Here is a 12182-nt window from a genome sequence, read left to right as displayed (position 1 = left end):
AAACACTATGTGCCATGCATCAAGCATTTATTGAGTGGTGCTACTATTGACGTTTTTGTGTTAATCAATGGAGCAACATTGAGTCCTACGAATCTGTGGCTGAAGGACAAAGACACATGGCCAATCAGTTGCCGCCTAGGAGCATTTTGAAAGGCCTCCATGATGTAAAGCTGAGTTAATCATACAGCTTCAGTTAAACAGATTCATTGGAAAGAACTTTCATGAATGAAATACTATACACCAGGTCAGCCTCTCTGTAGTCCACCTTCTCCCATAAAGAAGAATCCATGCCACAAGCGGAAGAGGGAAAAGCCATTCAAGGTTGGTTTTTTTAAAAAGCCTTCTCCAGTATAGGTTCAGGGAGATCCTGGAATGTTAAGTGTCTCTCACCCTTCAGCTTGTAAAACATGGGATGACAACTCCACAGTGTAGAACAAGAAGAGTATAAAGCTCTTACCATCTTCAGCAGTGTCCTGTTGTCTCTGAGGGACCCAACCATTCCAATAAAGGAAACAGCAAACATTGTGATGCCCAGCAGAAGGAGAACCACAGCTGGAGCTAGGAAGATCCCTTCCAAAGTTCTGTGTTTCTGTCTTTCCACTTCTGCATAGATGCCAATGCACAGGATCACCAACCCGATTATCTGCAATAGAAATACATACATTACGTCAGACTCAAGGGCTGCAACAGGGTTGCAATAAAACAAAACCAGTTCTTACACGGAGAGACAGAAGGGTGAGATGATTTGGAGTTAAACTCACCAGGGACTATGGTATGCTCATTTTCACCAGCTTACCAGGATGGGTGGTTAGAAAAACTTGGTTTGCCACGGTAGACACCCAGCACTGGGGATTGAATCTCCATTGAATCATGGAATATCAGGGTTGGAAGGGACCTCAGGAGGTAACTAGTCCAACCCCCAAAGCAGGACCAATCCCCAACTAAATCATCCATTGAAATGCTTTGGCTCTGCTGTGGGTACCATAGCAAAGTGAATTCAGTATTAGTGGTATATCAAGGCTAACTCCATTGAAGTAAATGGAGTTCTATCTGGTTGGAAAGCAGCGAGATCAGAATGATCAGGCCTCTAAACTTCTATTAAAAAGATCCATCTAAGCTTGGACCCTCATAACCCAACCCACAAACTCTGCATGTCTGAAATACAAACTCTGATCTGGCTTTTGCAAATGGCCTCTATCTTTCTAGTGGGCCAAACAAAAATACTCTAGATGTAAATGCATCCCAAACATTAGGTGCTTTGAAATATGAACCCAAAGATTGCAGCTTCCGCCCCTCAATACCTGTGGAAAGTGAAACACCATGTGACAGCCTGAATTAGAGAGGGGTGACAAGGTATGGAAAACCAGCAGAGGAACCCGTGTTTTGTTCTCAATTGCTCGTTGGGAGCTGATGCTCCGTGCTAGCTTTTTGTTCTCCAGCTTAAGTCAGATATTGGAGCAGCACTTCTGAGTGAAAAGGTTCTGTATTGTTTCTACTGAAGTGACAAGGTATTATGTAAAGGATGGAACAGAAGGTGAATGGAAATGAAATTTAAAAATTAGACAGCAAAGAGCAGTTAGCTATCTGAAGGCTATAGCAGCTTGGTCTGCAGCAGTGACATTTTAATATTTTCTGTAACTCTCTGGACTCAAGAGAAAACACTTGCTGAGCACCCCCTAATGCCTCTGACTTCAACAGGAGCAGCAGGTGCTCAGGACCTTTGAAAATGATGCCATTAGTGCTCCACATGTTCACTTGCCATTTTACTCCGTTTGGATGTCATAAATGACTTTACTGTTCAGCATTTCACAGTCTTACCCTAACAAGCACAACTGCTGCTGGAAACGGCAGTTCTAGAGGTTGCGCTCTCCTTTCTAAGTCAGTAGTGACATAACGCCCCAGCATGGATACAGCACTGGAGAGGATACTGGACTGGGAGTCAAGAGACATGGCTTCTATTCCCAGACCTGCCACTGACCAACGTGCCTTGGAGGCAAGTTGCTTTTCTTATGTTACCAGCATACACAAAGAGAAGTTAGATAAAAACATAAAATACTCTTTCAAGCAGGTGTCATAACACCATTTTATTTCTTAGAATCCAGAATCCTAACACACAAGAACCAAAAATAGAGAGAAACTGAAAGCAAGCTGCTCCATAAGGCCAAGAGACACAACTCAGTGCAATTTGCTCTAGCCTGGCTCTCTCCAGACTGACTGCACAAGACCCAGTCCCAGATTGCATGCTTCCCTACGGACCCTCCTAGCTTGCAAGCAGGACCAGGAAACCCCTTACACTTAAAGTCATAAGTAATTTTAAGACATTTTTGAGTATACTACAACTTTGCTTCTCTGTGCTTCCATTTCCTCTTCTAATCCCTTTGCCTGCCTTACCTGTTTAAATTCTAAGGTTTCTGGAGCATGGCTTGTCTCATGGAGTGTTGCTATAGCGACTGGCAGAAAAGGGGCCCTAAACTCGGTTGGGGCCTCTAGGCGCTGCTATAATACAAGCAAGCAATAACCACAACCATCACCCACACTGTGCTATCATCTTTCAGATAACCTTAAAAATCAAGGCCCTGCCCACTAGATTATTACAGAGAGCTCTGGCTGCTCAGTATTTCTAAAAAAACAGGCCCAGGCCAACCCAGGAATTCACACATTAAGGCTGCCAAAGCCAGTGTCCATTTCTGAAACTATTTTTTTTAACCTTAACCTCTCCAAACTTGTTACACTGGCTATACAAGGGGGTAGCACTTGCATATCCCACAGGGCTGTTGTGATGCTTAATTAAATGATTCGTGTCCATAAAGAGCACTGAGATCTTCAGATGAAGGCATAATATGAATGTGCTCATTACTAAAGATGCAGAATCTGAATCTTCTCAGAATATAGCAAAGAATGATTAAGAGTCAAACATTATGTGTGTTCTCACGTCTAACTTCTGTTTCTCAGGGGCCTGTCTGTAATTCTTAGGAATCATTCTACCATATACACAGTTTATTAAAAGGATCTTGCATGATTCTTCATAAGGGATACTGGATCAGATATTGAACAGAGTGTCAAATGAGCTGGATTCTGTTCCTGTCATGTGCTGCATGACCCTGAGGAAGTCATGTCTCCATGTGCTTCAGTTTCACTATTTATAAATTAAGCTAACAATACTTAGTCACTACTCAAAAGTTCTTTGAGACCTATTGTTGCAAAGCACTATGCAAAATCTCCCTATTAAGTCAGTCTTCCCTCCTCGACTTCTTTGAGATGGCCCTAATTTAAAAAGAGAACACAAAATTTCTACAAAACAATTTCCTAACAAGGGAAGGCTTAAAGCTCTATATCTAAGAATAGGTTCTTGCACACATACTGATACAGATTAAGTTGATGGGTGACAATTTATCTTAGCCACTTGCATGCTTCAGATTGAAACTGGCAATTAGTTCTGAAGTGCTTCATGTTGTCAAATGCTGGTTTGCTTTATGCTCGTCAACTAGAAATGGAAGGGGAAGAGAACTGATTACTTCTCAGCCAGCTTCCAGCTGACATCTGAAAAGGTTAGCAAGAAAACCCAAGGTGCATTCAGCCTTAACAACGCTTCATGCTTCCACAAGCACTGCAGGAAACAGTAGTTTCCAGCCCTTTCAGTTATGGGGGATTTGAAATCATGTAGTGTGCGAATTTCCCAGTGACAGGTGAATGCATGAGGAAGGAACATTCAAACTACTGTACCTGGGTTGATCGGGACCACAGGGTGCTCAGTGTTTGGGAGGGGGTGTGATGGCACTCCGGATTGGTGCCTATAAAAGCTCCCATGATGATATGGATGCGAAGGAGATAAAACACAATGGATGCCTTTGCAGTGTTCCCCATGTATGCATTCATAACTTGTTTTCTTATAGGTGCTTTCAGAGCTAGGGAAAGATATAAGATGGACAGCCCAGGAGAGTTCAAATACAGGATGAGAAATGCAGAGCTGAGTTTTACATCCTGTCCCATCAAATATTTCATCCTTGACCTACTGGGGGAATTATTTCTAGAGCTACGGGGGTAACACATGCTCCATGCCAACTCAACCTGTCTAATAAGCCTGCCAATAACAGGAACACTTAGCAACAATATTTAATGATTCAGAAAAACCCCAATCTCCAAAGAAGAGAGAAACCCAACTTCCCTGTCTGCCATAGATCCCTGTTCCCCTTGTGCCTCCACACTTGCAGGGTGTATTTCAGCATCTTCTGTTGTAGAGGTAGGGAGAGGATGGGGGTGAGAGAGAGAGGGAGACAGGTGCTCAAGGCTATTTAGGTTCAATTCCTGGCTCTGCCATGGGTTTCCTGTGTGGTCTTGCACAAATACTCAGCTCCCCATGTGTAAAATCAGGTTTAAACACTCTCCTCCACCCTCTCTCTATAATCTATGGAGATTGCAAACTCTCTGAAGCAGGGTCTCTTACTCAGCATATATATACTGTCACACTACTGCTTTATTAAGTGCTTGTCTAGCCCTCTGGAAAGGAAAACATTCCTTTTTTATTGATAGAAATTTCTTGGGACACTAATCACCATATCAATATTACAATACAGAAATGCAATTTCATATTGCACAAGTGAAAACGGAGCTCTAGCTTTGCATAGCAAGTATTTTAGTGACATGACTTTGCCTTTCCAAGCTAGCTCCACAGTTTCACGGCTTCTGTCCTAACCATTTCATTCGATTTCTCCAGCGTTTTCATCCTAATTTATGTTGATATGTCAATCCTTAACTTTCATGCATTTTCAATCCTCGCTCTTTTCTGGAATTTTTGAAATGGTAGTCAGATTATTTCTGGAACATAATTAATGTTTGGTTTATGTCCATCAATCACTGTCTACCTTCAGGCTACTAATTTTTCATTTTTAAAAGAAAATTAAATCTATAGAGAAGTGAGGGTTTAACTCATGATACTTTTAGTTATTCAAAATTCAACTGGCAGAAATTATTCTGATAAAGTGCCATTAATCATCATTTTATCTTTAGATTCTAGTGGGCACTGGGGCCAGGTTTGGTTTAAAGTTACTTTAAATCTTATCTGGCGTTCCAGACAATATACCAAGATTTGGGCAATCAAAGAAAAGTCAAGTCCCTCCTTGATCAGTTTCTCTATTGTTCCTAATCTTTGTGTCACTGTTTGAAGTTGATAAACCCTGAACACTTCTTGTTTTTTAATTAATGAGTATGTCATAACGAATTAGGAAACAGTTCAATGGCACCTGTGTGTATATACGATTTTGAAGCTGGTTCAAGAGTTGGCTGCTCATGTGCTCTAGCAAGAAAATCTTGACTTCCATTACTTACTGAAAGCTTGTGAAACTGACAAAGCAGGACCAAAGGAAGTACACCCAATGCGCTATGCTACCCATGAATATAAACCCAAGTTGGTGTTTGGCATGTGGACACCTGCATTTTGCATGCTTCTTTAAAAGTGACCCTTCTGGGACTAAGGTTAACATGGCATATCTGAAGCAGGGTTTGTTCTAGGCATATTCCAAAGTACGGGGTGGATCAGGGGCCCTCACACTTAAAATATATATTTAGATGGTGCTGGCTTCATAAGAGCTGGGCAAAAAATTCTGAGTGAATTTTTTTCCCCCAAAAATGCAGATTCGAGGCAACAGCTGTTTTGCGAATTCATGTCAATTTTGCCAAACTGTTTTGGTAACAAACCAAATACAAATAAATTTCCTTTTTTATTCAAAAGGTCTTTTCATTTAGAAATTGGCTTCAATTTTATTAAAAATAAAAAAAACATTTTTAAAAAAGCTAAATATCAGAAATGTTTCATTACCCACCAAACTAATTATTTTTTATTTTTTGCAGTGCCAGTGAACCAAAAAAAACAGGTATGTGCATAGTTCTAATTGTAAGCAACCTGCTCCATAAAAACACAGAACCCATCACTGACCTCCAGTGATGGACTACAGGGCTCCCAATATCTACCCACTCCCCCTTCTAAAGCTGACTCCCTGCAGTGGTGCTCACTCACCCTTAGAGGGCCCCCTTGCATCAGTGCAGGATGTTGCCACTATCTTTGGCTTCAGCCACTCATGCTGGCCGCCTGCCTCTGGCCCTGGATCTTCTGTGGCTCAGCCCAAGTCACCCAAGTCCACCGAAAACTGAATAACTCTTCTGCCCACTTGGGCTACTGAAGTCTTCTCTGCTTACATCAAGGCAGGAAACAGAGTCAGTAAGACCACCTACACTGCAGCTGGCAGTGAATGTCCCAGCCTGGATAGACAATCACCCTAGGAGGGCTCAAGCTAGCACAGTTCAGTCTCTCAAGCCCACTTAACCCACTGGATCCAAGCTTGGGTGACTAGCCTGTGTCTCCACTGGCACCGCCATGTCCTCATAACCAGTTTTAGTATCCTAGCTGATCAGAGGCCATTTGTTAGAGTCTATGGAATCAAACAGAACTTGAGTTTGGCTGCAGCAGCCTGATGCTAACAGGTATTTAAGAGTGCATCCACTCAGCCTCTTCCTATCACCCCCACACTGTGGAATGGGCTCCCACAGCACCAGCGGCTCTGGACCCCCGCCTCAGCACAATGCAATGGGATGTAGTAGCTACGTAACAATTCAAAATGTCATCAGATCATAAAATACTCTCCTATCTCAGAGGAGGTATTGTGAGTCTTATTTGATATTGAAGTGCTTTGAGATCCCGATGAAAGGCATGATGCAGGGGAGGAGAGCTATTACAGCTGGCAATAAACACATTCAAGTACAGATTTCTTTACATTGCCCAAATTAAAGAGAGACCTGCATCTCTCGTGTGTACTATAAGAAACCGGAACATTTTATTCCAAGCATGACAACGGAGCAAAGGAATCAAAGTTGGCAAATATTGAACTAATACGCTGTGGAAAATTTTGAAATGCTTCTTCCCATCAAACACCAGTTTAATTTCATTTTGTAAAAGGTCAGCCATTTGAACCAAGCAGCAGCAGCCGCTCTCTGAGTGAAATACTGCCTTCGCTGTCTCTAGCTTTCTCCATGCATGGACAGCGGTGCATCATCAGACGCTTCCCATTTTAAACACTTCTGAGCCCTTTACTCACTTTTGTAGTGTTTTTCCTCCACAGTCAATTTAGATTGTGCCAATCAAATCTACTCACTCTGTTTGAGTTTAATTTTAGTTCTGAGGAGAACAATTGTATTCAACACTTTGATGGCTAGTATGTCGTTGTCCCAGATCTGGTCCAGCTCCCCCTGCTGGACACTGCTGTGACGGGATCCAAAGGCTGAATCCTGCATATCCTTCCCTTGCTGGAGCTGTGTAAGTGGGGACCCTGTGGTCCAATTGCCTAGGTGCTAACATTAGTGCTGTCTCCTACAGGCCTCCCCGCAGCATGTTCCCCAGAATCCCATGGAAGTTGTGAGCCTTCTAGGTTACAGCTTACTCTTCAGAGGCATGTGGCCGTGAAAGTAAATAGACACAGGGTTAGCAAAAGGTTTCTAACTCAATGACTCTTTACTCAAAAGATAAAGCACAAGAGGAAACAGAACCCCTGAATGCAATGCCACTCACTGTATCTCACCTTTCCCTTGGGCATCAATCTGTGTTCAGGTAGCCATGGTTTCCTCCTCTTCCTCAAATCAGTCTTCCCTTAGCTTGAGCTGATGAAAGCTCCTGCCCTGTTATAGCCTCCCAATCTCCTCTGTCACGTGAACTTCAGGTCAGCCTCAACAGAGGAGCACAGATCCCTATTAGCTGACTCCATTGCCAGACAATCTCTCCTCTGCAAAACCAGTTCTGTTGGTTAGGAGCCAGCCTTTTGTCTAGAGTGCTGCTATTTGAATGAAGGACCATCAAGGTTAAACGACCCTCTCTTGTTAGCCCTGTGCCTCTCTCTACCCTTTGGAATTCCAGTCCAACACGAGCTCTCAAAAAAAAAATTCAACAGCAGTAAAGTTATTTCCATGGAGTCATTTTAATCTATATTACTTTATTAACTTTTTCAAAGATGCCCAAGAGATTGGAGCAGTTCCCTTACAGAATTCATGTCCATGTCCATGTCTTGTACTAGCCTATTATCAATTTCACTCAGTTTTCCCTATTTCCAAGGTGAAGCTCACCAATCTATCATTAAGGAACTACAGATATGAGAAGTTCCAAGTCCCTGAACTGGGTTAAACTGACATTAAGAGCCTGTCATACAGGCTTTCCTTCAGCTATATCGGTAGTTGTTACATAGGCAGGTGCTTGCATGTGAGCTGAAAGGAGGGAAGGTTACAAAATGGCAGCAGGCTAAAAACCAGAAAAATGATTGGAGATGGATTTCCTTTCTCTGAAATAGAATAAGCTTTTCGCAGTTCAGTAGAGTTTTCTAGATAACATAAGCAAAGGCTTGTGGCTGTATAGGATCCAATGGCACTTTTTGGAAGAGTAGCGATGTTCAAGGTAACCTTAATACCCTGGCCAGATTCCCATTTGGATAATTATATACTGTCTGCCTAAAATCCCCTCTAGTTTGAATTGACCAGAGCAGTGGTTTTTCACCTTTTCCCTTTGGATCTTGGACAATGTATCTGAATTCAGGACAACTGTCCCAGGCATTTCAAACTGTATGTTCAACTACTATGAAGGGAAGAAAGCTTACAGAGAAAAAAAAAGCAGAAATTTGGTGCACATTACAAGAGGAAAATATGAAAATGTAGTAAACTGGCGATTTACAAAAATGTTACCATTATGTTTTTCCCCTACACAAACAGCTAATATATACTTTCAGTCCAGATTGAAGGAAAAACAACAAACAAAAGCAAAGTCTCCCAGAGAGAGCACAGTGTGCCACCTTGCAATGGCCTGTAACAATTCTGCCTCTAAATAACTGTCTCTCTCTTTAGAAAGCATAGTCCTTGACATGTATACATGCAGTGCATAGCAAACAAAGGTATAACAGTAACAGACCCACATTCCTTGACAAGTCAAATCTGAATACCTTTACACACACAAGTACATCACTGAATGCACAGGCACGTGGGCCCATTTGATTTCATGAGTGTGAGTATTTACTGGATTTGGGATTAGTTTCTTTTAAACCAAGCCAAGGCAGAATGTACTGAAAAAACTGATAGATCAGTTAAAAATTGATCCAATTTATTCAATGTTCCTTAAATAAATAAAGATGCTTTCTGAAAAAATAACTTGGTTGCATTGCCATAGCAACAACTATCAAATTATATATCGAATGCCTGGGTAATAAATATGACTTTCCTGAGGAAATCAACAGTAATCAAAGTATAGGCAGCCATCACTGACATCAAACCAGGTGAAACTTGGTGGCAGCAGCTAACATGCTGAAGTCTTGAATTCCTTTGAATTCAAGCAGCAGGAAAAGTTTGCACAATCCACACTGCAAAGAAAATAAGCAGTTGACTCCCTGACTCTGGGTTCCATCACTGGGTTTTTTATTGTGGGAATTTGATTAGTGCCAACGCTTTTGATTCACAGTGGCACACATATTCTCTGCCACCCACTTTTAATTACTTGGCAACACATATAATAGAGTTTGCTGGTAAATCCTCTGTAATTACATAGTAATTTCCTAGTGATCTCCTTAATATAATACAAAGGCAACAATCTTCAGCAGCCTGTAATTACTGTGGGCCCTGCAATGCATCTGAGGGAACACAGGCAAGCCTGCATTTACCCTGTAATGAGATGGTAAGTACCCAGTTACAACATGGCAATAGACATACAATTCAATGATCAACATTCACAAGGTTAAGTCAAGAGATACCAACAGAGACTCTGCAAAGGAGTGGTGGGGGGGGGGGGGGGGCGGGACGACAGCCCTCACCACATCACACTAGAGGAACATTTGCAAAAGATGATGCAAAAACAGTGTGCATTTCCATTACCTGTGCAGTAACAGACCCACGGATTTAAAGGCTTCAGCCTCCACTCTATCAATGTCTGTCACCCCTCTCCTATCTTACATGTCTTTGGGATGTTACACTGCAACCAGGAGGTGGGATTGCAGCATGTGTAGACACACACGAGCTAGCTTTGATATAGCTCTCTTGAACAACAATAGCAGTGAAGCTGTGGCAACACAGGCTAACCATCCAAGTGCATACCTAGGGTCCCAAGCAAGCTGCCTGTGCTGTCATTGGTTTATTACCATTATTTCAGTTAGCTAGATCAAAGCTAGCTTGGGTAGTTCTACATGTACTGCAGTCACACGTCTGATTGCAGTGTAGACAGACCCTTTACCTTGCAAGGTAACAAGTGCCCTCAGTTCCTCATAACACACCATTAGATTTACCATGGGCCTGCTTCGAAGTCCACCGAATTTGATGGAAAGACTCCCGTTGACTTCCAAGGTCTTTAGATCAGGCCCTAGAGCATGTCTGACATCAAACCAAGACAAGGGCACTCCATACCTTGTAAGATTGGGCCTTAATTCCCTTTCAAAGAGACTCGTACGTATCTGCTTTATTTCCCATGTACTCTGTTCATTTCAGATCAGGATATTCAGTTTGAATTGCTGGATTTTTCATGTCAATACAAGTCATTGGGACCCACAATCCCAAAGGCAAGAAATTCACTAAACAAGACTTAAATTGCTTGCTATCATTTTAGCGTTTCAGAATTGCAATTAGACCTTGGGGGTGGAAAATAGCAAAGACTAGAAGTTCTGACAGGTTGCACCATGTTGTGACATGTTTTTGCACAGAATCTGCTGTGACAAAGTGCTAATGCAGCTTGAGGTTGCATGAGCCATGAGAAATTAAACTCTGGATATTATGAACACTGACAGTCTAAAGCAGTGGTTCTCAAAGCCGATCCGCCGCTTGTTCAGGGAAAGCCGCTGGTGGGCCGGGCCAGTTTGTTTACCTGCTGCGTCTGCAGGTTCGTCCAATTGCGGCTCCCACTGGCCGCGGTTCACTGCTCCAGGCCAATGGGGGCTGCAGGAAGTGGTGTGGGCCGAGGGATGTGCTGGCCGCCCTTCCTGCAGCCCCCATTGGCCTGAAGTGGTGAACCGTGGCCAGTGGGAGCTGTGATCGGCCAAACCTGTGGACACGGCAGGTAAACAAACAGGCCCGGCCCGCCAGGGGCTTTCCCTGAACAAGCGGCGGCCCAGCTTTGAGAACCACTGGTCTAAAGAACACTTTTCTCTAGATTACAATTAGCTGCGTGTCTGCTGAAACTTTTTCCACTTCTCTCTAAACTTGTTATTTGGGAGGACTGTGGGAAAATAAATTATATCCTTATGATACCTTGTCTGTCAATTTCTTCATACAATTGTATGGAAAAACAACAGTTTTGTTCATAACCAATGCTCAGTAAAAGCAAAATGGATTATTTCCCTTTTTTTGTGAGCATGTGAAAAGGTTAGAAATGACTCACCGTGATGATGTAGGGAACTACATTGTGAAACTGCTCATGAGCAAATATACAGAACAAAAGAACCTCCACAACAGATCAGATCAGTGGACCATCTATGCTAGTAACTTATCTTGGATGTCTGCCAGCATCAAATGCTTCAGAGAAAGTGTAAATTCCCCAAATAATCAGGCAATAGCTAACCTATAGGAGAAGTTTTTTTCTTAATCTCAAGCAACAAGCAATAAGGTTTTTGTGCAAAAGCATGAAGGCTGGTAGTCCTTCTAATCTGTATTCTAGCTAGTGCAATTGTGAGTGATGGTCTTATTTTTCATAGAAATATCCATCCTCTTCCTGACTCTTTGTAAGCTCTTTGCATCAATATCTCAAGGCAGCAAGCTCCACAGGCTAATTCACACTCCCCCGACACAGACTTTGGATGCAGGGCCAGATTTTTAAAAGTGAGCCTCTTATTTACACTCAAAATGTGATGCTTCAGAGGAAGAAATTGCCTTCCTCCCTCCTGTAGAAACTATTATGCATGCAGTCAATTTTGCAATGCTTTCCTTGGACTGGAAAGGAAATTCCTACCTACCCCTTCCCAAGCAGTTCTCCATTTACACCCCTGGGCATGAGATTTCATGGCCTTTTATTTTTGTATATACACCCTCTGTTTCCTGATGGAGCTGTCAATATCAAACTTTCAAGGATCTTTAATACTTTCCTTTTATCTGCTCATTAATAGTTCACAATAGCACTTCTCTCCGACTTATTCTTATGAAGCAGCAATTAGCTCTCAGGCTAAGTTCACCAGGGATCCAGC

At 42.4% G+C, this 12182-nt stretch overlaps 1 protein-coding gene across 3 annotated transcripts in view; it reads right to left on the bottom strand.

Annotated features, from left to right (window-relative positions):
- LOC123362904 (tetraspanin-15-like) overlaps positions 1-12182 on the bottom strand; it is a 321860-nt gene that overhangs the window by 193372 nt on the left and 116306 nt on the right. For all 3 annotated transcript variants that reach the window (XM_045003460.1, XM_045003459.1, XM_045003458.1), the window contains one exon: positions 458-643. In XM_045003460.1, the coding sequence (XP_044859395.1) occupies positions 458-643 (186 nt within the window). The remainder of the gene's footprint in view (positions 1-457; positions 644-12182) is intronic.

The sequence above is a fragment of the Mauremys mutica genome, chromosome 2 (genome assembly GCF_020497125.1).
Source record: "Mauremys mutica isolate MM-2020 ecotype Southern chromosome 2, ASM2049712v1, whole genome shotgun sequence".
NCBI classification, from domain to species: domain Eukaryota; kingdom Metazoa; phylum Chordata; order Testudines; family Geoemydidae; genus Mauremys; species Mauremys mutica.
This window is presented reverse-complemented; position numbering and strand designations above follow the sequence as displayed.